The 24,252-nt window shown below is 43.6% G+C and overlaps 1 protein-coding gene across 4 annotated transcripts in view; it reads right to left on the bottom strand.

Annotated features, from left to right (window-relative positions):
• Window positions 1-11,531: 11,531 nt before the first annotated feature.
• The window catches only part of KDM1A (lysine demethylase 1A), a 54,984-nt gene continuing 42,263 nt past the window's right edge, over window positions 11,532-24,252 (bottom strand). For 2 of the 4 annotated variants that reach the window (XM_067311700.1, XM_067311701.1), the window contains 3 exons: window positions 21,276-21,403; window positions 14,975-15,121; window positions 11,532-11,933 (listed from right to left, as the gene is read on the bottom strand). In XM_067311700.1, coding sequence (XP_067167801.1) covers window positions 11,748-11,933; window positions 14,975-15,121; window positions 21,276-21,403 — 461 coding nt within the window. In that variant the 3' untranslated portion in view covers window positions 11,532-11,747. The other 2 variants (XM_067311702.1, XM_067311703.1) reach the window with 2 other exon arrangements.

Below are 24,252 nucleotides of genomic sequence, written 5' to 3'. Positions count from 1 at the left end.
ATCAAGTGTTGCTTCTCCTCTTATGGGTTCCTGATCAGCCGCTAATACAACTGTTAATAGTGTGTGAAGTTTTAAATCTGATATCACATCCAAAGCAGCATTTACCCAAGCTACAAGGGTAGCTGACAGGTCTCCTTAACTGTGTTTCCTGTCCTTGCAAACTGATCTGCTTACCATCACTATCACAACTCCAATTAGAAAAATAGTCCTAATACACCACTGCACTTATACAGGTCTAGATTGTTTACCTATAGAGCCTATTCCATTTAACTGTAAATTCCTTTAACTCAGAGCGCTGCTTCTTCCCTGACACAGGGACATGGCTTGCCTTTACCCAGCTATTCACATTCCCACTGAGTACCTTCCTTCCAGCACGTAATCAGTGTTTATCTTTGTTACTATCCTTATTGACATCCTTTTTAATCCAAGGCACCTGAAACCCAGTCTTATTTCCTTGTTTTCTGGCATTTACATAGATGCACATACTCAATTGTTTTGGCTTTTTAGTTCTCAGCATTCAGCTTAAACTGGAATCCGTTCCAGTCATTCTGCCTAGCTTTCATCAGCCTGTGGAGACAAAAGTTTAAGTATACCAAAACCATTCAGTCCCCCAAAAGATTTCTTCTGTTAGACACACTCCAAACATACGGATGGCACCAAGTCACGCACAGCAGCCACAGCTATAAAAACACCACCAGATTAAGTGTCATATTTTGTATCACTTAGTGACATCACTTAGTGACATTTTGTATCACTAGACATCACCAAGTCCAAGAGAGGGAAAAATTTAAGCTCATTCTCCTCAGCCTGCTGAGGATTCAAACAAACAGCTGTTGGTCCTAAGAACATGGTAAAGCAAGGAGGGAGCTCCTCCTGCTGAAGCAGTCATAGTATAACCCAAGAACACAGTTGGATCAGGAGGAGAATAAATGAGTACCTGGGTCCCTAAGGTTGTGGCTTTGTCATTGCAGAGCTTAGTTGGGAGGGGAATTACCTAACTCTGTCCAAAGCTTCCTTGGACTCCAAAGGTTACATCTGTACTAGAACAGTCCCAAGCCTGTTTTAGGGCTTTAAGGCCAAGCTGTGTCATGTAACTCATATCCACAGATTTTTATCCCACCCTTCTCCCCCATGCAGAAGTAGGCATTTCCCTCCAGCCTCCTCACAAGACAGCCACAGCCAGACTGCCTCCTCATAGCACAGTCCCCAGCCCATGCTACTCCCACACTGTGCCCAGGCATTAGGGAGAGAGTGAGTTGGCACAATCCCCATACCAGGGAGCTTGCTCACAGTTTGAGTATGGACAAGTGCATGCCAGCATCTAAGACATGTTTTATTTCCTAGCATAGGTTTTCACACAGAACAGCCTTACCTCTTAGAACTACCTCCCTCTATATTTACTGTCTACTAACAGACTAGCCAGCTACTACTTTTTAAAATCATCATGTTATCAGGAACACAAACCGTTTCCTTCTTTGCTGGAAACCCCAGTGTTTCTCAGTGAACATATCTGACATTACTTCTTATGGACCCAGACTGAGACCCAGCACTGCTCTCACTACCTTTGGCACATAGTATCTCTGTGTTACTTGGGGCTGATCATACCGGTTGTGGTGCCGAGGTAAGCTAACCATCATCCCTCTAACAATGAGGGAACGAGGCCTGGATTAGCCATAAAATTGTCATTAACTTCAAGCTCCCACGCAGGATACTGCTGTGGAACACCCAATAAAGCCGAGATTGTAATGAAATAAAAACAAGTAGACTGAACTGGACAACTGGATGGAGTAGAAGGTCAAGACAAGATCATTCCTGTTTACCCTTTCCATCATGAAACCACACCTTCCCTAGCTCAATTTCCCCAGCTGTAGTTCTTCCATGTGCCTTCAGGCCCACCAAAACCTCACCTGCTGCAGCCCCTCCTATCACAGACCAGCTTCCAGGACCTCCCTTTAGGAGCAGCTTTGCTACCTTGTCTCCTCAAATGGCTCGGCTACCGCTAAGACTGTAATGAGTTGCCAATAAAAGGGAATCTGTTTTCTCCAAAAGTTGCAGCATCTCTTCTGCTTCTGAAAACATGCACAGGGCCCAGCAAAGACTCTTCACACTTCAGCTGCAGAAGGATGCTGAATGTATCGTACCCTCATCTTGAGTCCATCCATCCAAATAACCTAAAATCTAAGTAAATAATGTCCTAGATTCTTATCCACTCAAAGAACATGCTCCCTCTTGTGCTGACCCAAACCAAAATGAACACCGGAACAAAACAAGAACATGCTGTATATAGTAGGAGATAGCAGGAAACCCGGCAGTTCTGGGCTAAGGCTCATACATGAAACATCAGGTAGGGCACAAGGCTTAATAAAGGCAAATGGAGTACATGGAGTACTCCAGTCATGTTGCCAATCTTAAATTAAGTCCTCTGTCATTTACACCTAAATAACTCTCGTTTTCTGTTGTTATAAACAGGAATTCAGTAGTCTGTTACATACATTGTTAATTACAGTAATATATTTCCACACTTACCTGAGACCACCAAGCAGCAGTGTCCTTAGTGAATCAGGAAAAAGTATCCAAATTCTGCAGTTTGACAAGCTTTGCACGTTATGCAGGAGCCAGCTTTGTATTCTGTGACTAAGGAAGAAACTTACTAAGAACAGGAGTACGTTATCCAAACATCTGTTCTAACTCTGCCAAGGACCTTGAGACTGGAGACATTTCTGTCCTATAACAGTATCAGTGGGTCATGGCTGAGACCTGAATCTCCCCAGGTATTAAGTCACGAGCACACAAGACATAGCAAAAAAAAATCTGAAAGAAAGGTATGCTGGACTACGAGAAAGACTGAGTCCCCGAGGACTACATCTCATATAGCACCAAGGTAAGTAATTTCTATTTTAAAGTGATGGTCCACATGTCTGTTTTAAGCTTGGCTAACCTGTGCTGTTCCACACAGAGTTACCCAGAGGTGGCTTGGAAGCAAAGCAAACATTAATTTCATCGCCATTTCCAAAATCTAGCATAATACCTGGGCACTCAAGCAGAGGAGCAGTATTTGGTGCAGATATGAACAGGGAACTCTTCAGAAGCTTTGGAGAAGCATGGACACACTGAACACCGCTATGAGTGTTAACACTGTGCTGCTATAAGGTGCTTACTACCAGGGAACTACACTCAGATTACTACAGTCTAAACCAAGTGGTTATCCAATGTCTCTGCAAAGAGACCTGTACCTAGGACCACTCCACAAAGATAAATGAACACAGGAGCTTCTGAAAGGCATGATCCCATAGATGGAAAAAAGGACTTACCATCTAAGGTGGGTTGGCAGGCAAAGATAGCTCTGTCCTGTCAAGGGTAAATTCTAGAAAACAGGTAATCTACCCTCATTCAAAAGAAATAACCTCAGAGATAAAGTTACTGTGGGAGTTGGGGAGGAATGGATGGGTCTGATGCACTGTGCTTCATTGTTCTCTTTTCTACAATTCATTGCAAGACCCCGTATTACCTATTTACTTAGAGGAAACAACAGCAACCAGAAAAAGTCCCTCCATGGAGAGATGCAATAACACTGATGAGGCCCAATAAACAATTTAATAAAACAGAGATCAAAACTTTTGGCCCCACAGGATAGCAGATCCCCAAGCATAAGATATATCCACAGCACTCTGTGAGAGTTGGAGAAAACAAAGGGGTCTGCAAGAGAGAAACAATAAATGGAAACTATCACCAGAAAGTCCTTGAGCTCAGGCAGGACATGGTACTAACACCATCCGAGGTGTGTGGATGTGGCTGATTTGGCCACATACCATTAAGGGAAAAAACAAAACACCCCACTTAGTTCATTTTGACAAGTAAGGTTGCTTGGTAAATCTCTTCCCACCACCACCAACTATTTTCCTTCCTGGAGAAGGAGAGGCTTTAACAAAGAGCAGTCATCCAACCCATGAGAGATCATATTGGGGGTGTATGGACGTAGGGTCCTGCACTACCAGAGCTCAAAGGAAAGACAGCCCTAATTAACAGACTCAAAAGCCTTGAAACTATTTGGACTTCAAACTAAGGACACAGTGAGTTTCCCTAGAAGGGTCTGAATACAAGGAGAGTCTACACAACTAGCACAGAGGAAATGTATATGATTAGGTGAGATAAACCCCACCCTAAGTAGGTATTTCAAATGTTATCATAATTCTTTCCCCCAAATCTTCCATGAAACATCTTTGCAGTCATCCTCTTCATCAGCCGTCTTTCATTTGGTACAAGTCTGAAGTTTGCCCTTCATTGTGCAGCTGAGTCCACCTCCAATACTTCGATATGGCATGAATGGTGACAATTGCATTTCTTAAGCTCCACAACTGGACACCTGTGAACAGTCACCTGATGAATCTTTTTGCTTGATATTTTATGAAGCATGTACTAAAATGGACAATATTTGCATGAGAAACTGCAAAAAGTTATTCTGAGTATATCAGTCCAAGAACAGGCCCATTATTAATGTAATTGAAGCATGGCCAGTCTGCATGTCAGCCTTCCTTACTCCTACATTGTGCAAGACACCAAATGGTTGAACAAACAGCTACAAGTGTGACTGTTCTGTATTTCTTTGAAGGATGGACTCTATAGCCATATCGCACTATCACGTGACTGGAAGTCTCCTGGTACCACATCACCGTGGCCTTTAGTTGGCCAGAAATGGGAAAGAACCACATGTGATAGAGAAATTGGTCTGGTATTCAGTTCCTTATCTCCATGTATGAATTTCCCGACCAAGAATTTTATGAACCTCTGCACACAAAGGCTTCCAGTGCTAGACTGTGCATTCTTGAGATGAATATTTGTGTTGGATTTTCTGTTGTGTTTCTCAGCACCTTTTACTGATGTTTTCCAGTGGGTTTTTAAACAACACATTGACTTTATGCCAATGGCACCTAGTGCTAATGAACAAAGGGATACCACAAGCTCTGCAAGAGCTTTGCCAATACAGGCCAAAAGACTTTGTAAACAGGCAACAGCTTTCAGCAGACGAATTGGCAAACCTGCAAAAAACTAATTTGAACTTCATCTTCTCCACTGATCTATCTAAAGTTGACTTGTTGGGGTTTTTTTAATGTATTTATCCAGCTGATGCTGCTAACACCTAGAGAATAAGATCTAGAAGCATGCCAGTAATTCTCTAATAGCCACCTATATGCAAGAATGGTAGTGTAAACATTTCAAAAAAACATTTCAATATTCCTTCCATATGAGTAAAAAACCCTGCACCTTCAGAATTTAGATACATTAAAAATAAAAATTAATTGGCAAGAGCAGCAAGTTTACAAACCACCACATAGCATCCAATTCTCTTTTGGTAACCATTTTTGGAAAAGTAATTCATGTGGAATTATCACCACTTTTAAAAAGAGTCTTGAGTTAGATTTGTTTGTATATTTCAGAAGTTTGGTCACCTCACTTTATGGATTAATTTAGTTTATGGCTTAAATCCAGAAAGATCAGCTCTAGGCATCCTATTGACTAAAACAGCCTCAGTTGAATTTTCTACCCATTATAGCAAGGGACTTAGTCAGCTGAAAACTTTCATAATAGAGAGAAAAAAAAACCAAAAAACCCAAACAAATGAAAACAACCCAGTGAACTTGCTCCTCTTGGTTTATCATCCAGTCAATCATTAAGATAACAAAACAGGGAGAACCCATGCTTTGTAATTAATTTCCATTACAGGCAAGACCATAGCAAATATTGTAAATTCCATATAAAGACTGAATATAAACACCTTGAGCTAACAGTAGTCCATTGCAAAATAGATGCTAGCACCAGATAAAAAGCCAAGCATCTGGAAAACTGAGAAATACAAAACTTTCTGCAGATTCATCCCACCCAAATTCACAATCCTGCCTGCTGAATGCATGCATTCACTCAACATCCAGAACTCTACTGTAGATTATTGTGGTCCTTCATGTTTAGTACAGAAATGGAGCTCCCACTAGGAAAGGGCATTGTTTTCTTCCAAAGCGGGTGCCAATCTGTTTTGTTCTCAGAAACAGAGTTCACCTATCCATGGAGTAGAGTGAGAAGGGGCAAGTCCCTGAGAACAAGTGGGAAAGTGATGCTACAGAGGGTGCAACCAAACATGATTGCAAGGTTTTGTGACAATGCCCAGCTACCTCAAGTCTGCAGTAGAGGTGGTTCATGATCTGCTGAAATAGATCAGGCGAGTCCTAAGGGAAGGTAGGGCAAAGAAACAGCAACAAGTGGGAGAATGACTGGACCGTAAGAAAGGATGCTGAGATGTCAAGGGCTTGGTAACCCATTTAGTTGCAATGCCATCTCCTCCTCAGTAGGTCACAGTGGTAGGAAAAAATGTGGAGGCAGCACTTGAAAAATAGGAACAGCTCTTCTGGGTCAGACCAAAGACCCATCTAACAGACCCTAGCAAAGGACAGGGAGCAGGTAGAGCAGCACAGTCCTAAACACAGACACTGATAGCCTGGACTGGGAGCCACCATCTGAGGCATAGCTGAAGGCAATCCAGGGATGATAGGAACAGCAGAGCAAGAGCTGCTAAATATTGGGTGAGTACCTGCTCAAGAGGTACTGCATGCTGGCAGTGCTGCAAGGAGTACAAGACCCTCCTGCTCCTGGACAAGCAATGGAAGCTACACCACATGGCCTGGCAGAGCTGACCCATCACTAAATACCCAGACCACCTTTTGCTAGATCTGCAGGCTCTAGCTGGCTTTGGGGTGACAGTGTATGCCATGTTCTCCCCCTCCATCCCAGCAATCCCACATGATGCAACCAGAACAAGAAGTACCAGAACAGTCTTTGACCTTCACCCAGCCATTGTTCCCCTCTGCTCTGGCTGCAGGCAATGCCACTGTTCACGGGCCAGGCAGGACTGGTGTTGTAGCACAGCAGCTCCAAGGAGTCCAGTACCCAGCCTTATCTGTACCTGGGCTGAGTCTGAAACACCTCTAGGAGCTGAAAGTACTCCGAGCTGCTCACTCACTTATACCTACTGAGCTTGTCAGTGGAGCCTGGCTGAGGAATAGGACCAGAGTCCCCCAAAACACTGGAGAAGGGCAGGGATCAGTAAGCCACTGATCACATTCTTCATCTGTACCTTCCAGTGAAAACTCTAAAAGCAACAAACAGGCTACACCAAATCACAGGGCCTCCTCCCAGCATCCCTTTCTTTTGCTCATCCATGTCACCACCACCACCTACCAACTCCTTGCATACCTTCAGAAAGGGTGGAAACTGTAAGGGATACCTTTTACTAGCTTTATCTCCACCTTCTTATTTCAGTAGTCACCATGCTTTTCAGGTGTCTTATAATATATGGAAGAGAGGAGACTTTGCTGATCACGGGTGAAAAATGAATCCCTCTCAATCAAACCAATGGCAACATGCAGAGGGAAAAGTCTGTTTCCATTTGAATGTCTCAGGCAAATTATTGTATGTTAGACAGACTTTAGCCTGCTGAATAATCTGCTAAAGTCTCAAAATGAACTTAAAGCAGGAGAACAAAGAAGCTGAAGATAACATGAGTAGACTGGTACAGAAGTGGCTTGATATTTGTCTAGCAAACATAGCTTGGCTATGTTAAGTTTAGGACTATTTTAGTTTCCAATGGGCCAAAAGTGCTTTTTTGAGTGGAGCTTGGCAAGATGCATGTGATCTCCCCCTCAAAACCACTTCTGCCTTTCTTACTACAGATCAGACCAGTGTACAAACTTTTCCTAATATCATCCTCTGAAGCTGCCAGAGAAAGTTGTAGTCCACTTGTCACAGGCTTGCATGCTGGAAACAAGCTCCAGTGACTTCCAGTAAGATTTTTAAGCATTCTTAAAAGACTGGTTTTGGAATTCATAGCCCCTTAGTCCTCCAGTTCTCCAATTTGTTTACCTTTTAAGCAAGTTAAAGAATAGTCATTCTTCCGTTCTTCTCTAAAGAATGTCAAGTAAAATGCTGATAACACATAAACAAGCCTGAGCACTGTCAAACTTCCTGCCCTGGTTAAGGACAGGAGAGCAAATCAGCATCAGATCATTCCTACACACAAGGTGGAAACTATTCCAAGCAGACACAATTGAATAGATGTGTTCCAGAGTAAGCAGGTTTAAGTCCAATATGGATACATCATATCCCCATCAAGAATCTAAACCGTGGTGAAATGGCCTTCATTACCACTGCTGATCAAACCAGAGAGGTCCTTCTTCTTAAGTACCATTATACAACCCATATTAATGAAAGTGAGAGCACCCCATTCTGAGGACTTAGCATAACAGTGATGTCAGAGCTGATGACAACTAAGTTACAGTCTAACCTCCCCCCTCCCCCAAACACAACAACAAAAAAACCCACAATCAACCTGTCAAATGCCGGCCAACTTTAGGAGAGCTTCTGATGAGGCCTTCAGTGAGTTGTATCATTCCAGGTAGTCTTAGCTGCTCAGGTTTAACCAGAAGAACACAGAGAATCTGGTTCTCTCATCTGCTCTGGTTTACATGTTTTTCAGTACACCCTTTCTCCCCTCTAGGACATGGAAGAAGTTATTAGCTATAATCCACCTCCTAAACAGAGAGCCTAACTTAACTTTGGGTCCTTTTTTCTTTCCTTCCTTGCACCCCACTTTTCCACTAAATTAACAAACGCTCCTCTCTAGCTTCCAGGCTGACCACAAGTCCCAAGGCGTAGCTATAAAGTCTAATCTTTCAACAAACAGCTAAAATGCTGGTAAGCCAGCTTTACTCTTCCTGTATTAAGGAGACAGTCCATAAACAGAGCTCAACAGATGAGGAAAAAAACCTGACCTTGCCAGATGCTGAAGTATGAAATATAGATGCACTCCAAGCAGAAATGACTTAAACAGCTCTCCTCCACCAGACACTCACATACAATTCATATCACCCAAAGAAAAACGGTCCTTTAAGATCACCTTAAAGGTATTCACAGTTGTTTGTCACTATCCATTCTTGCAGCAGGATGCCATTACACTCCAGTAGGTTGGCCCTGGATGGGAGAATCACACCAGTGAGCACAGCAAGCAACTCCTGATGTATCTAATATTGAGAAAAATGTTTGCCAGATCATAACAGGACACAGCTGGAGCAGGTACCCTTGCCAAAATCTAAGCAACTCCCAGAACTTTGATTCACCAACTCTGAGAGAAAAGATTCACCACTCTGTCCCTCTATTCTACCCATCAGCTGGACTTGCAACACTGAGTTATCGGTAAAAACAGGCAACAATCCTTTTATACAGGAGTGCATCCGGATCCCACAAAGTCCTGTTTTATAATTACTGATTTTCAGCCACCACAATTTAGACACTTTGCTAGAGCACATAAGATGAGAGTACTCTTGGCCAGGGACAGCAGTGTCACTAATCCTAACAACAAACCCCACAAATATGGAGACTTCCATAAGAGGCAGAAAGCCAGATGATAGAAGGTGGCACCCCAATTCCCAAATCCTTTTTCCCCATCTTCAGTCAAACTTTCCTAGCCAAGAGACTAGATCAGTTGTTGAGGGATTGTAAAGGTCTGTTACCCTTTTGTCCTGGAACAAATTTTCTCTGGCAAGCAGTGCAGATAGCCTTTAACCTCAACAGACACCAGAGAGCCTTGAATCTAAGTCTCTCAGTCATCCTTTGAACGACCTTCCTCTGTGCTCTGCTGGACTTCCAATTCCTGCCCCACTTCACTGGCAGTTTCCTGACCAAGCATCACAAGGTCAGTCTTGCCTCCTGAAGAGGAAGGGAAGATGAGTAGTGTTGCTGAGGAGTACCCCTTTCTTGAAAGGGTCCAAGTGGCAACAAATCCGCAAAGTTATTAGAAACACAGTGAGGGTAGCACTACTTTAGACAGAGGGTGGGGACAGAGGGTCCCCCTTGGCATCAAATCCAGGCACTTCAAATGGGCTTAGCACTTGACGCCTCATGGCTATGCTTAGGGACCCCTAGCTATTCTAGGAGAAAGCTCCTCAAAAAAATCCTTGTAACATATTTATCAGGTAACACATCAAGTTAGTAGGCTCAACAGCTTGTAGTTCTAGAGCCTTCTGAAGAGGTCTAAGATAATAATTGGGCATTTGAGGCCAGCTTAGCTTGAGATTTAAAAGAGGTGGAAAGGTCTTTTGGCAGAAGGTTATCTGTGTTCTGATGGATCAGAGGAAAGACCACTTTCAGCATCCTCTGCCACCACAACATTGCTTGTTGGAAGGATTTCTCTAGGGGAAGCCCCCTAAGTGATTTCAACATGTAATGAGAGAAACCAGGAGACAGACACCATCAGGAGGGAGAAGGATCTCCAACTACTACAAGGAAGCACATGAAAACAGTAGGAGAAATAACGCGAGAAGATGGAGGGTCTGCGGCCAAAGATGATACAGCTATAAACAACTGGGGCTGCAGTCAAGTGTGCGTACATTTTCATGAGGAAGAAATGCGGGCAGTGTAATTAGAGGGAGAAGCAGAGAACAAGAGAGGTACCAGTCCCGTAGCAGAACAGAAGGTACAAGGACATAAGGAAGCTGGGACAGATTGCACATGCACCAAAACCAGGCTCAGAGAGAGAGAAGAGTAAAACTAAAAAGGAAAAATTAAGTACAAAGAAATTGACTGTGAACAAAGGACACAGGAAATAAGCTGCAGAGGGAGGGAATGGGAAAATTTGGAAGAAATGAGAGAAGTCTAATGCTAACTGACAAAGGAAGGAGTGGGAAGAAGGACCTAAATGTTTAAATAGGATGGGATTGCCTTGTGTGCTAGAAGGAAGGCATGCCGAATCAATAAGAAGGAAAATACTTGGGAAAGCAGCCAAACCAAAGTGACTTTTGGAACCATAATGATGGGACTTGCAACATCTTCTCATCTACCCAGCAAAAATGAAACATGGTCCTCCAAGCTTTGGAAGGGGGGGTGGGGGGGAACACACACAGGCAGAACCCACAGTGTCCACGTGCAGCAGACAGGAGTCAAGAGATGAGGTCCCTTAGCTAGCTTACTTTCTAGGCAATACTGTTTCTATACAAAGAAACAGGAGTAACTTTTCTAGTTTATCTTGCAAATATCCAGTTGTGACAATTTCTTTTGTTGAGAGTATTTAATGAAACAGTATGCTTAGCATACTCTTTGGAATACCAACCCTCTTTCTAAAACAGAATGCACAGGATGCATATGGTGTAGCGATCAATGGGCCATTTTGAGAGGTTCTGATTTGCTGTTACTGGCAGGGAGACAGTTGCACTAAATTCTCAAATGACAGATAAGACTAACAGAACTTGGCCAAAAAATATTCTTCTTCAAACAAACAACAAAGTTTGCATATACTCTACAGTAAGCTACTATTAGTAGCCACCAGTTTCTAGAGGGCCTTTTGTGCAATTACCAAATCGTAAATACATGAATAGGTAGAAAACAAACTAAAAAATTCCAGCTATAAGCTTGACCCTCAAAAAGTATCTGCAGAGCCAGAAGAGTCTCAGACCAATTTGGTAATAAAGAATTCTGTGTACATTGACACTTCAAACAGTTGTAAGAGATTTAATAAAAAAGGATGCCAAGACAAAGGTCAGGTAAATTTTTGTAAGGCCATTCTAACGGAAGTGTAACACAGCAACTCAAGGCTGAGTCCTTTCAGCAGACACTGTTACAAGACCACAAAAATATCTTCATCTCAAGAACAAGTTCACAACAACAGCACTGTGGTTTTATCACTCCTCTTCTGGTACCTTCTACTGCTCTTACATGCTGGCAGCTTGCTGTGTGGGGACCCCAGGTGTAGGCTGGCGAGGCAAAGTATACATGGCCCCAAGAAACTGGTCTGCAATGCGACCTGCTTCTCTCAGTCCACTCAGTAAAGCACCATGAACAGTCGCAGGGTAGTTGCGAATTGTATGTTCTCCCGCGAAAAACAGGCGAGGAATAGGCTGAGAAAGGGAACAGAAAACACACTGTTAAGACCTGTGCACAGATTTAGTTTAGATTCTTTCAGATTCTGCAGCAAACATATTTTAAAAAGAATTTTAGAAGTCCTCTAATCATACAGCAGTCTCCATAGCATGAAGTTGCTGTGTATGAAGTACAGCCTTGCTATCAAAAATATTTTTGTCCTACAACTTATCAAGAAAATCTTTATATATCTTTCATTTCACAGGAGCATTTCATGTTTGTAATGACTAAATGTGAGGAAACACTTTCCAATATCATTGTTTTGATATAACGATAATAGAGCTCTACTTTACTTTAAGAACCAAATAGGCAGGAGAGGAGTCCACCAGCTGCATACTGAAAACGCATTTGAACGTTATATCTACAATGCTACAGAATCAAAAAAAAATAAATAAATAAAATCACAGAATGGTTGAGGTTGGAAGGGACCTCTGGAGATCATCTAGTGCAAGCCCTCCCCCCACCCTGCTCAAGCAGGGTCACCTAGAGCAGGCTGCCCAGGACCATGTCCAGGCAGCTTCTGAGTATCTCCAAGGATGGAGACTCCATAACCTCTCTGGGCAACTTATTCCAGTGCTCAGTCACTCTCACAGTAGAAAGGTGTTTTTTCGCCTAACATTCAAACCAAACTTACTGTGGTTCAGTTTGAACCCATTGCCTCTTGTCCTGTCAGCAGGCACCACTAAGAGGAGCATCGACTGTCTTCTTTACACACTCCATTCAGGTATTTACACACAATGATAAGAACCCACTTGAGCTTTCTCTTCTCCAGGCTGAACACTTCCAGCTCTCTCAGCCTTTCCTCATATGGGAGATGCTCCAGTCTCCTACTAGGAGACTCCTCCCTCATCTTAGTAGCCCTTCCCTGGACTCGCTCCAGTAGCTCCACGTCTCTCTTGTCCTGGGGAGCCCAGAACTAGACACAGTACTGCAGGTGTGGCCTCATCAGGGCTGAGGAGAGGGCAAGGGTCACCTCCCTTGACCTGCTGGCAACACTCTTCCTGATGCACCCCAGGATACCATTGGCCTTCTGGGCCACAAGGGCACATTGCTGGCTCATGGTCAGCTTGTCCACCAGGATCCCCAGATCCTTCTCTGCAAAGCTGAATTTCAGACGATCAGCCCCCAGCCTGTCCTGGTGCATGGGGTTATTCCTCCTTAGGTGCATGACTCTGCACTTCCTTTTATTGAACTTCATGAGGTTCCTCTCTGCCCATTTCTCCAGTCTGTTGAGGTCCCTCTGAAAGGCAGTGCAACCATCTGGTGTACAGCCAAACAGATTTACATGTGTAAGACAAATGATCCCTTCTGACCCTGGAACATGAACTCTAGCACAATACAAGTGAAAGAAAACTTATCCAGCAATTCAGACAAATTAGCAGTTTCTCTCTTTATACTGAGACCCAAGTTACCTATTGACAGTGTCATAAGAAGCAGGAGGAAAATGGAGCTGCATGTATTATAGTCTGCATGATGCAATTCTATGCCTAGCTATGTTTATTAATGACTTGTATCACTACAAAAAGAATCTAAATAAAGTCAGAGCTACAGCCTCCTGCTGGTGTTTTCAGAATGGCTTTTGCTTTCAAGGATTCCACCACTCAAAGGGAGCTGGAGATGTCTCAAGCCTATGCTGTGCTGGATCCCCATTTGGAAGAGAACTTTTGTTTCCCTCTCCTCTCCCTCTGGTTTTCACCCTCTCTCCTCCCTGTTTTATTCTCCCTGAAACTATTTACAGCTAGTTCTCCAGAGGCACGTGTGCTTAAAATCTGCCTCTGTTTTTTCAGCCTTTTTTTTTTTTAACTGAGTATTTGTAAATGCCTTGAATAACTTCAGGATTTAGTGGAACAGGCACTTTATTAATGTGAGACTTACTCCGCAAACACCATATGGTTTTAGAAACATGTAATACGAGAAATGGCAATGACTCTGGGAGCCTCCATCATTTGCTGCAAGGACATTTTAGGGGAGAAGTGGGAGGAAACAGGTGAAGTGAATTTCTACTTTTAACCTTTGGAAGACAGTATTAGTAGCCAAGCACAGAACAGAAAATACTAGGCAACAGTAACAGTGACAGTGTAAGGTGAAGCTCACTTTCAAGGATATGAAATAATCATTTCAAAATTAAACCTTCCTCTTCAGAATTTCAATGAAACATCTGTGCTTAAAGTCCTAAAACATTTACATTGTGCTTAATGTCCATTTTCCTGCTAGAAGCGAGATTACAGTTAGGTATGTGTCAAGGGAGAGGGGCAAGAGAGAGGGAGGGGAAAAATAAAGTTTGAGACTGAAAATCTACCCCACTTCACAGTGCAGAAATTTGTCTGCTTCTATGCCAATCCCAATGACAACTGCAATATATTAGCCTAAACCATCCCTCTTTCCTGTAACTCACTGAACTTCTAAGCTTGCCTCCTTTGCAAAAAGCAGAATACAGTAGTGTTAACCACCTCCAGGGGTCTCTGGTTAACATCACCATCTCATAACCAAACAGATGGTTGCCATTTTCCAGCTGACAGGCTACAAGCAAACTCACAGTGACTTGATTAATTCTGATTCATAACAAACTGCACTCAACTTCAGAAATCTTTAGAAGCAGAGTTTAAGAGAACCAGGTAACATTCACACAGGACAATTTTCATTTAAAAAATGTGAGTTTTATCTTAGAAAAAAACCATTCAGTTGTCATAGGTTAAGTTTTAAAAGAAGTCATTATGACTCATTTAAATGCAGCAATGACAAATAAATAAGCAGTGTGAAATACAATGCAAGTACAATATTTTAATACTGTGTTCAGACATTATCAAATTGATCTTCTGAATAAGAATGCTTGTTTTTTTGCTAAATGAGACAAAACCTGGGGAGGCAGAATTCCTGGATAGAAAACTGAGTTCTTTTACAGGTGCTAATCATTAGAGAGAAGATACGAGTTACCTAAATTGTTGCTGTATATAAATGACTTAGGAAAGCATCATATTTTTCTGAGGTATTTCTACAAAGAATTCAGAGATTCTCTCACCTGCGGAGCACCTGGAATGGCTGGTCCTGGAGTAATTGGTTGAGCCATCAAGTCATAGTCATTTCCAGAAGATCCAGCTGCTACATAGGAGTATGATCCCCGAGCCCAAGGGTCAGCACGCCAGCGGGATACCACAGTCTCTTTGGGCTGAGACAAGAGAGAAACATCAGTTGCTGACATAGTGCAAGTTCTACAGTTAGAGTAAAATAGCAAAGATGCAAACTGCAAGAATAGAAAACACAAAGTCCTTAAGCTAATGTTAATGGTGGAACTCCACATTTATATTCCATGATAACAAATATTATGGTAAATAAATTGTCTTCATTGGCAGGAGCTTTAATCCATTGAGATATATCGCCAGAAACTGTTCCACATAGCTTCTGCATTGAAACGTGGACTCTGTAGTCAGCAGTAGAGCTATACCGTGTACATTTCCTCTGTTTCTCCTCTTATTACCAAGATAAGGACAATACCCACTTCTCACTCCTTTTCTTTCAACCACAAAATATCTGAGTGTTTCTCTTGCTTTAACTATGGTATAGATCTCTGTAAGGTCTGTAACTCATCTGGGAAAATGACTGCACGATGGGCACCTACACAAACATCTTTATTTCTCCAATCCGTCTGGTCTGCCAAGGTACGGGTCACAGAATCGCACAGAATGGTTGAGGTTGGAAGAGACCTCAGGAGATCATCTAGTCCAACCCCCCCTGCTCAAGCAGGGTCACCTAGAGCACGTTGCACAGGATTGCATCTAGGCGGGTTTTGAGCATCTCCAGAGAAGGAGAATCCACAACCTCTCTGGGCAACCTGTTCCAGTGCTCTATCACCCTCACTGTGAAGAAGTTTTTCCTCATACTCAGATGGAACTTCCTGTGTTTCAGTTTGTGCCCATTGCCTCTTGTCCTATCACTGGGCACCACTGAAAGGAGTCTGGCCCCATCCACTTGACATCCTCCCTTTAGATATTTGTATACATTGATAAGATCCCCTCTCAGTCTTCTCTTCTCCAAGCTAAACAGGCCCAGTTCTTTCTTCCTAGAAGAGATGCTCCAGTCCCCTAATCATCTTTGTAGTCCTCCGCTGGACTTGCTGCAGTAGTGCCATGTCTCTCTTGCACTGGGGAGCCCAGAACTGGACGCAGTACTCCAGATGTGGCCTCACCAGGGCTGAGTAGAGGGGGAGAATCACCTCCCTCGACCTGCTGGCAACACTCTTCCTGATGCACCCCAGGATACCATTGGCCTTCTTGGCCACAAGGGCACATTGCTGCCTCATGCTTAACTTGGTGTCCACCAGCACTCCCAGGTCCTTCTCGGCAGAGCTGCTTTCCAGCAGGTCAGCCCGCAACCTGTACTGGTGCCGGGGGTTATTCCTCCCTAGGTGCAGGACCCTGCACTTGCCTTTGTTGAACTTCATGAGGTTCCTCTCTGCCCAGCTCTCCAGCCTGTCCAGGTCTCTCTGAATGGCAGCACAGCCCTCTGGTGTATCGGCCACTCCTCCCAGTTTTGTATCGTCAGCAAACTTGCTGAGGGGGCACTCTGTCCCTTCATCCAGGTCATTGATGAAGAAGTTGAACAAGACTGGACCCAGTCCTGACCCCTGGGGGACACCGCTAGCTACAGGCCTCCAACTAGACTCTGCACCGCTGATCACAACCCTCTGAGTTCTGCCATTCAGCCACTTCTCAATCCACCTCACTGTCCACTCATCCAGCCCGCACTTCCTGAGCTTGTCTATGAGGATGTTATGGGAGACAGTGTGAAAAGGCTTGCTGAAGTCAAGGTAGACAACATCCACTGCTCTCCCCTCATCCACCCAGTCAGTCATTCCATCATAGAAGGCTCTCAGGTTGGTTAGGCATGATTTCCCCTTGGTGAAGCCATGCTGACTGCTCCCCATCACCTTCTTGTCCTCCACATGCTTGGAAATGGCCTCCAGGATGAGCTGCTCCATCACCTTTCCAGGGATGCAGGTGAGGCTGACTGGCCTGTAGTTTCCTGGGTCCTCCTTCTTGCCCCTTTTGAAGACTGGGGTGACGTTGGCTTTCTTCCAGTCCTCAGGCACCTCTCCTGTTCTCCATGACCTTTCAAAGATGATGGAGAGTGGCTTAGCAATGACATCCGCCAGCTCCCTCAGCACTCGTGGGTGCATCCCATCGGGGCCCATGGATTTGTGGGTGTCAGGTTTGCTTAAATGATCTCTAACCCGATCCTCCTCCACCAAGGGAAAGTCTTCTTTCTCCAGACTTTCTCTCTTGCCTCCAGGGTCTGGGGTTCCTGAGGGCTGGCCTGAGCAATAAAGACTGAAGCAAAGAAGGCATTCAGTAACTCTGCCTTCTCTGCATTCTTTGTCACCAGGGCACCCACCCCATTCAGCAAAGGCCCCACATTTTCCCTAGTCTTCCTCTTGCTACTGATATATTTGAAGAAGCCCTTCTTGCTGTCCTTGACATCTCTCGCCAGATTTAATTCCAAACGGGCCTTAGCCTTCCTCGTCACATCCCTGCATAATCTGACAATGTTTCTATAATCCTCCCAAGTGGCCTGTCCCCCTTTCCACTTTCTGTATACTTCCTTGTTCTGGTTGAGTTTTGCCAGGAGCTCCTTGCTCATCCATGCATGTCTCCTGCCTCCTTTGCTTGACTTCCTACTCATAGGGAAGCACTGCTCTTGAGCCTGGAGGAGGTGATGATTGAATATTAACCAGCTCTCTTGAACGCCCCTTCCTTCTAGGGCCCTAACCCATGGGATTCCTCCAAGTAGGTCCCTGAAGAGGCCAAAGTTTGCTCTCCTGAAGTCCAGGGTTGCGATCCTACTTAGTGCCCTGCTGCCTCCTCACAGGATCCTAAACTCCACCATCTCATGGTCACTGCAGCCAAGGCTGCCCCCGACCTTCACATCTTCCACCAGTCCTTCTTTGTTTGTTAGTATGAGGTCCAGCAGCACACCTCTCCTTGTTGGCTCCTCCACCACCTGTGTCAAGAAGTTGTCACCAATGCTCTGCAGGAACCTCATGGACTCTTTGTGCCTAGCTGTGCTGTCTTTCCAGCAGATATCAGGGTGGTTGAAGTCCCCCATGAGAACCAGGGCCTGGGATCGTGAGGCTACTTCCAGTTGTCTGTAGAAGGCCTCATTGACTTCCTCTTCCTGATCAGGTGGCCTGTAGTAAACACCCACAACAGTGTCACCCATGCTAGCCTGCCCTTTAATCCTTACCCATAAGCTCTCGACTCGCTCTTCATCCACCCCTAGGCACAGCTCAGTACATTCCAGTTGCTCTCTCCCATAAAGAGCAACTCCACCACCTCGCTTTCCTGGCCTGTCTTTCCTGAAAAGCACGTAGCCATCCATGACAGCACTCCAGTCATGTGAGCTATCCCACCATGTCTCTGTAATTGCAATGAGATCGTGGCCCTACGACTGCACACAGATCTCTAGTTCTTCCTGTTTATTCCCCATGCTGCGTGCATTGGTGTACAGGCACTTCAGAGAGGTGATCGAGCATGCAGGTTTCCCAGGAGGGATACAAGAGGATCCTTCATAGCCACATCCCATGCGCACTTCCCTGGCTGCATGCGCCTGTTGGAGGCATCCCGACTTGAGCTGTGTTTTGCCAACTACCGTGTCATTATAATTCTCCCTTCCCCCATCTTTCCTAGTTTAATGCCCTCCTTACCACGTTGGCCAACCTGTTGGCAAAGACATGCATGCCCCGCTTAGTGAGGTGGATCCCATCTCTCCCAAGCAGTTGTCGATCTTTAAACAGGGTCCCATGGTCATAGAAACCAAAACCCTGTTGCCAACACCAGCAGCGCAGCCACTTGTTAGCTTGGATGGGAGGAGGGGGACACGGATTTTCCTTCCCCCTCACTGGCAGGATTGAGGAGAAGATGACCTGAGCTCCCAGACCCTTGACCACCATCCCCAGAGCTCTGAAATCCTGTTTGATGGTCTCCAGGTTGCTCTTGGCAACTTTCATGATGAAAAATATTCCACTGAAAGATGCAACAGTGGGAGGACCATCAGGACTCAAAGCAGTATCCCTCTAAGGCATGAGCACCAGAGTCAAGAGAAAAGGGGCATGTTCATAACCTTGTGAATATAATACTGAAGAGTGATGGGTCTGAACCTTAAAACAGTAGCCCAGACTCTGTCCAAATGGTAACTGAGTTTTAACAGATACCACATCCTGTAAAACTTCAAACATCAAGATAGGAACTTAATCTCCTTAGCCACAAAGGTATTTCATGGAATTGTCTCTACTTGAACAGACCTTCTCAGGACAGATTCTGTCCAGCAGGAGGACAGGCTCTGTCTAGCAAGGGAGCTTTCCAGAAACTAGGAACAGTCCAGCATGCACCATGCCATGTCCTGGCAGGGGAAGTCTCCTGGACCCCAGTACCAACAGATCTGAGAAAAATGTATCCGAGGCTGACCTAGCAGGATGAGATTTGATGCCCTCCACTGAATCTGTGGAAAAGACTCTAAGGACTAGGGCAATATCCCAAGGTTTAAGGGGCCACTGGGAATTTGAGACCACATTTCCCAATATGATCTGATGACTTAACTGAAGAAAATTCCCCACCACAACTTTCAGCACATTTTTAATCCAAAAGGTAAGATGTTCATTGATAAGCCAACCTCCCAGATCGACTGCTTCTTGACAAAAATGGAACCTCACATTTCCCTCCTGGTTAAATGGAGACCACTGTGATGGCACTGTATGTTATCACACGTATGTTTGACTAAAAGAAAAGATTTTTGAGGCATTATATATATTTCTTAGTTCTCTCTGCTAATCACTTAAGACTGCAACACTTCACAAGGAATAAAACCAGAATGAAATTTTGCTTCCTTGAGGTAGCCTTGAAGGTATGGCTAACCCAGACAATTGTGGAGCAAAATACAGAAGTAGGGCTTCCCTGGTACAGAGACAGACAGCAGTCAGTCCAAAAAGCAAGTGCAGTGTTCCTGTATCCATTCACCCATGTATGCCTTGGGTCAGATGCTGAGGCAGCCTTTTTTCCCTCACCCCATTCTGACAAGTAAGCACTGTAATCAGGACTCCCTATGAACACGGGGAAGAAAGGCGGTTAGAGGATAAAACATGTACTATGACATAGGTAATAAAAAACTGGAATCTTACTCTACAGAGGACATGAACTTTACAGAGGCTAGCACACGGCAAGGTTGAAAAAGTTCCCATGTGTGGATGAATAGCAGAGGGAAAATTGGTGCTGTCTCTCTTAGGGAAATGAAAATTGAAACCAAAAAGAGAAGATAAGATAATAACAAGAAAAAGCACAGGAAAGAGGAGGGTGGTTCACATTCCAATGAAATGTTGGTTTGGTTTAACTTTTCTGCTTCCCCATTTTGGACAGCTGTGAGGAACTGCATTTGCACAGCAAGCTCCTTTTTATATCCTTGTTCATCAAATACAACAGATGAGATGTTTAATCCAGATTGATGAATGGGATCCAGGAGACAGGTTCCAGCAAATCTCTCCACTGTCAAGTACTTGTAGCACATAAGCACCCAAAGTGGGAATATGCCTAAAATGATCACTCAGAGAATTCATTTATCACCAACAAGAACTGCTTTCTTCTTTAAATGACTGACCATATATGTAGTCATTCATGATAGGTGATTATCAATTAATACACTGAAATATTTTTAAGAGTCAAATAAGTTCTTTGTGATGTTTATCCACAGTGGAATTTATATTTCTCAAGATTCTGCCATTTGTTAGTGTGTGTTGTTTTCACTTGAAAATCCTAGTAGAGAGTAGCTGATTTCTACAGCACTTGTAGACAGAAGAGTCCCAAAGTTACTGTCAGAGAAAGATCTCATTAAGAAATGAAACTGTCTTCAGAAAGTTCAGAGAAGGAGCTGCTTTATTTATTAGGAAGGCAAGCCTGGAATTTCCTTCTCTTGTGTTCTCAAGTCTGGGAAGTAAAAATCAACGGAATCAAGCACTTCCAAAATATGAGATCTACTCATTAAGAAAGAATGCTTACTGTCAGCTGGGAAGATTTGCCCATCATATGAAAAGCTCTAACAGACTGAGGATTTTAAAAGTCTTGTTCAAAGAGATCTATAACTATTCTACAATAAAGAAAATGAAGGGAATCTATTCCTCACATAAAGTACCAAGCAAATAAACAGTCTAAGTTAGCAAATGATCAGAGAAAACTAGTATATTAAAGTTATCACATGCTTTTAATATTACTTTAGTATATAAAAATCCCAGTGGAGGAGAGCTTTGAGGAAAGTTACCCAAATGAGCTAGCTGTACTAACCTGTGGCACAGCACTGCTGCCAAAGATGCCTTTGAGAATGGCAAGACACCGTCCAACAATGACATCATCACTGATATTTTCCATGATCCCTGCTGCTTCTCCAGCTACTAAAGCCAACAAAATCGGTGCTAAGGAGGGGGGGAAAATGAATTATTGAAACCCAGTATTTTAATAAGATAAATATTTAAATCAAACTTTAATAAGCATGGAGCTGAAGCTAAGTCATCTAAAAAATAAACAAATAAATCCATCAAAAGTAGTCCTAAATCTTTCACCATCATTTGGAATTACCAAAATGAAGATAAATGACTACACATTATTGTACTATACAGGCATACCTCGGAAATACTGTGGGTTCAGTTCCAGACCACTGCAACAAAGCGAATATCGCAACAAAGCGAGTCACATGAATTTTCTGGTTTCCCAGTGCATATAAAAGTTATGTTTACACTGCACTGTAGTCTATTAAGTGTGCAATAGCATTATGTCTAAAAAAACAATGTACATACCTTAATTAAAAAATACTTTATTGCTAAAAAATGCTAACCATCATCTGAGCCTTCAGCAAGTTGTAATCTTTTTGTTCATCGAGGGTCTTGCCTCAATGTTCATGGCTGCTGACTGATCAGGGTGGTGGTTGCTCAAGGTTGCAGCGGCTGTGGCAATTTCTTAAAATAAGTCAGCAATGAAGTTTGCCGCACCGACTGACTCTTCCTTTCACAAAGGATTTCTCTGCACCATGTGATGCTGTTTGATAGCATTTTACCCACAAGAGAACTTCTTTCAAAACTGGAGTCAAGCCTCTCAAACCCTGCCACTGCTTTATCAACTAAGTTCATGTAACATTCTAAAACCTGTGTTGTCATTTCAGCAACGTTCACAGCAATCGTCACCAGGAGTAAATTCCATCTCAAGAAACCACTTTCTTTGCCCACCCATAAGAGGCAACTCCTCATCTGTTACAGTTTTGTCATGAGATTGCAGCAATTCAGTCACACCTTCAGGCTCCACTTTGAATTCTAGTTCTCTTGCTATTTCCATCACAGCTGCAGTTACTTCCTCCACTGAAGTCCTGAACCCCTCAGAGTCATCCATGAGGGCTGGAATCAACTTCTGCCAAACTCCTGTTAATGTTGATATTTTGACCTCCTCCCACAAATCACAAGTGTCCTTAATGGCATCTAGAATGCTGAACCCTTTCCAGAAGGTTTTCAATTTACTTTGCCCAGATCCATCAGAGGAATCACCATCTATGGCAGCTGTAGCCTTATTCTGTAAGAAAAACATTTCATAAGACTTGAAAGTCAAAATTACTCCCTGATCCATAGGCTGCAGAATGGATGTTGCGTTAGCAGGCATGAAAAACGCCATTAATCTCGTTGTACATCTCCATCAGAGCTCTTGGGTGACCAGGTGCACTGTCAATGAGCAGTAATATTTTGAAAGGAATCTTTTCTTCTGAGCAGTAGGCCTCAACAGTGGGCTTAAAATATTCAGTAAACCATGTCGTAAGCAGACGTGCTGTCATCCAAGCTTTGCTGTTCCATTTATAGAGCACAGGCAGAGTAGATTCAGCATAGTCCTTAAGGGCCCTAGGATTTTCAGAATGGTAAATGAGCATTGGCTTCAACTTAAAGTCACCGGCTGCATTAGCCCCTAACAAGAGAGTCAGCCTGTCCTTTGAAGCTTTGAAGCCAGGCATTGACTTCTCCTCTCTAGCTGTGAAAATCCTAGATGGCATCTTCTTCCAACAGAAGGCTGTGACGTGTACGTTAAAAATCTGTGTTTTAGGGTAGCCACCTTCATCAATTCTCTTAGCTAGATCTTCTGGATAACTTGCTGCAGCTTCTACATCAGCACTTGCTGCTTCACCTTGCACTTCTGGGTTATGGAGATGGCTTCTTTCCTTAAACCTCATGAACCAGCCTCTACTAGCTTCAAACTTTTCTTCTGCAGCTTCCTCACCCCTCTCAGCCTTCATAGAATTGAAGGGAGTTAGGGCCTTGCTCTGCATTAGGCTTTGGCTTAAGGGAATGTCGTGGCTGGTTTGGTCTTCTATCCAGACCACTAAAACTTTCTCCAAATCAGCAGCAATAAGGCTGTTTCACTTTCTTATCATTCGTGTGTTCACTAGAGTAGCACTCTGAATTTCCTTCAAGAACTCTTCCTTTGCATTCACAGCTTGGCTAACTGTTTGGCGCAAGAGGCCTAGCTTTCAGCCTATCTCAGCTGTCAACATGCCTTCCTCACTAAGCTTCATCATTTCTAGCTTTTGATTTAAAGTGATAGACGTGCGACTCTTCCTTTCGCTTGAACACTTAGAGGCCATTGTAGGATTATTAACTGGCCTAATTTCAATATCGCTGTGTCTCAGGGAATAGGGAGGCCTGAAGAGAGGGAGAGAGATGGGGGAACGGCCAGTCGAGGGAGCAGTCAGAACACACACGACATTTATCGATTAAGTTTGCCGCCTTCTATGGGTGCGGTTCATGGCGCCCCAAAACAATTACAAGAGTAACAAAGATCACTGATCACAGATCACCATAACAGATATTAATGAAAAAGTTTGAAATATTGTGAGAATTACCAAAATGTGACACAGAGACACGAAGTGAGCACATGCTGTGGGAAAAATGGCGCCAATAGACTTGCTCAACACAGAGTTGCCGCAAACCTTCAATTTGTAAAAAACACAATATCTGCAAAGTGCAATAAAGCAAAGAGCAATAAAGCGAGGTATGCCTATACAAATTATCAGGACAACTGACGCATTAAAAATTAATACACTCTCTCTCATTAGAAAGGACAGCAGGCAAAAGCGGTCTTCTTTAGTGAAGACATCACTTGTTTTAAGTAGACTATTACTTCCCAGTGGAAACTTCATCTGTGCTACCTTTAAGGTAATGTCAGTATCTTCCAAACAATCTGACAGAAAACAGAAAATCTCTGATAAAATTTAGGTAGGATTAACATCAGC

The sequence above is a fragment of the Apteryx mantelli genome, chromosome 27, assembly GCF_036417845.1.
Source record: "Apteryx mantelli isolate bAptMan1 chromosome 27, bAptMan1.hap1, whole genome shotgun sequence".
In the NCBI taxonomy this organism is placed as follows: domain Eukaryota; kingdom Metazoa; phylum Chordata; class Aves; order Apterygiformes; family Apterygidae; genus Apteryx; species Apteryx mantelli.
Note: the sequence above shows the minus strand (reverse complement) of the source record. Positions and strands in the feature narration are given on the sequence as shown.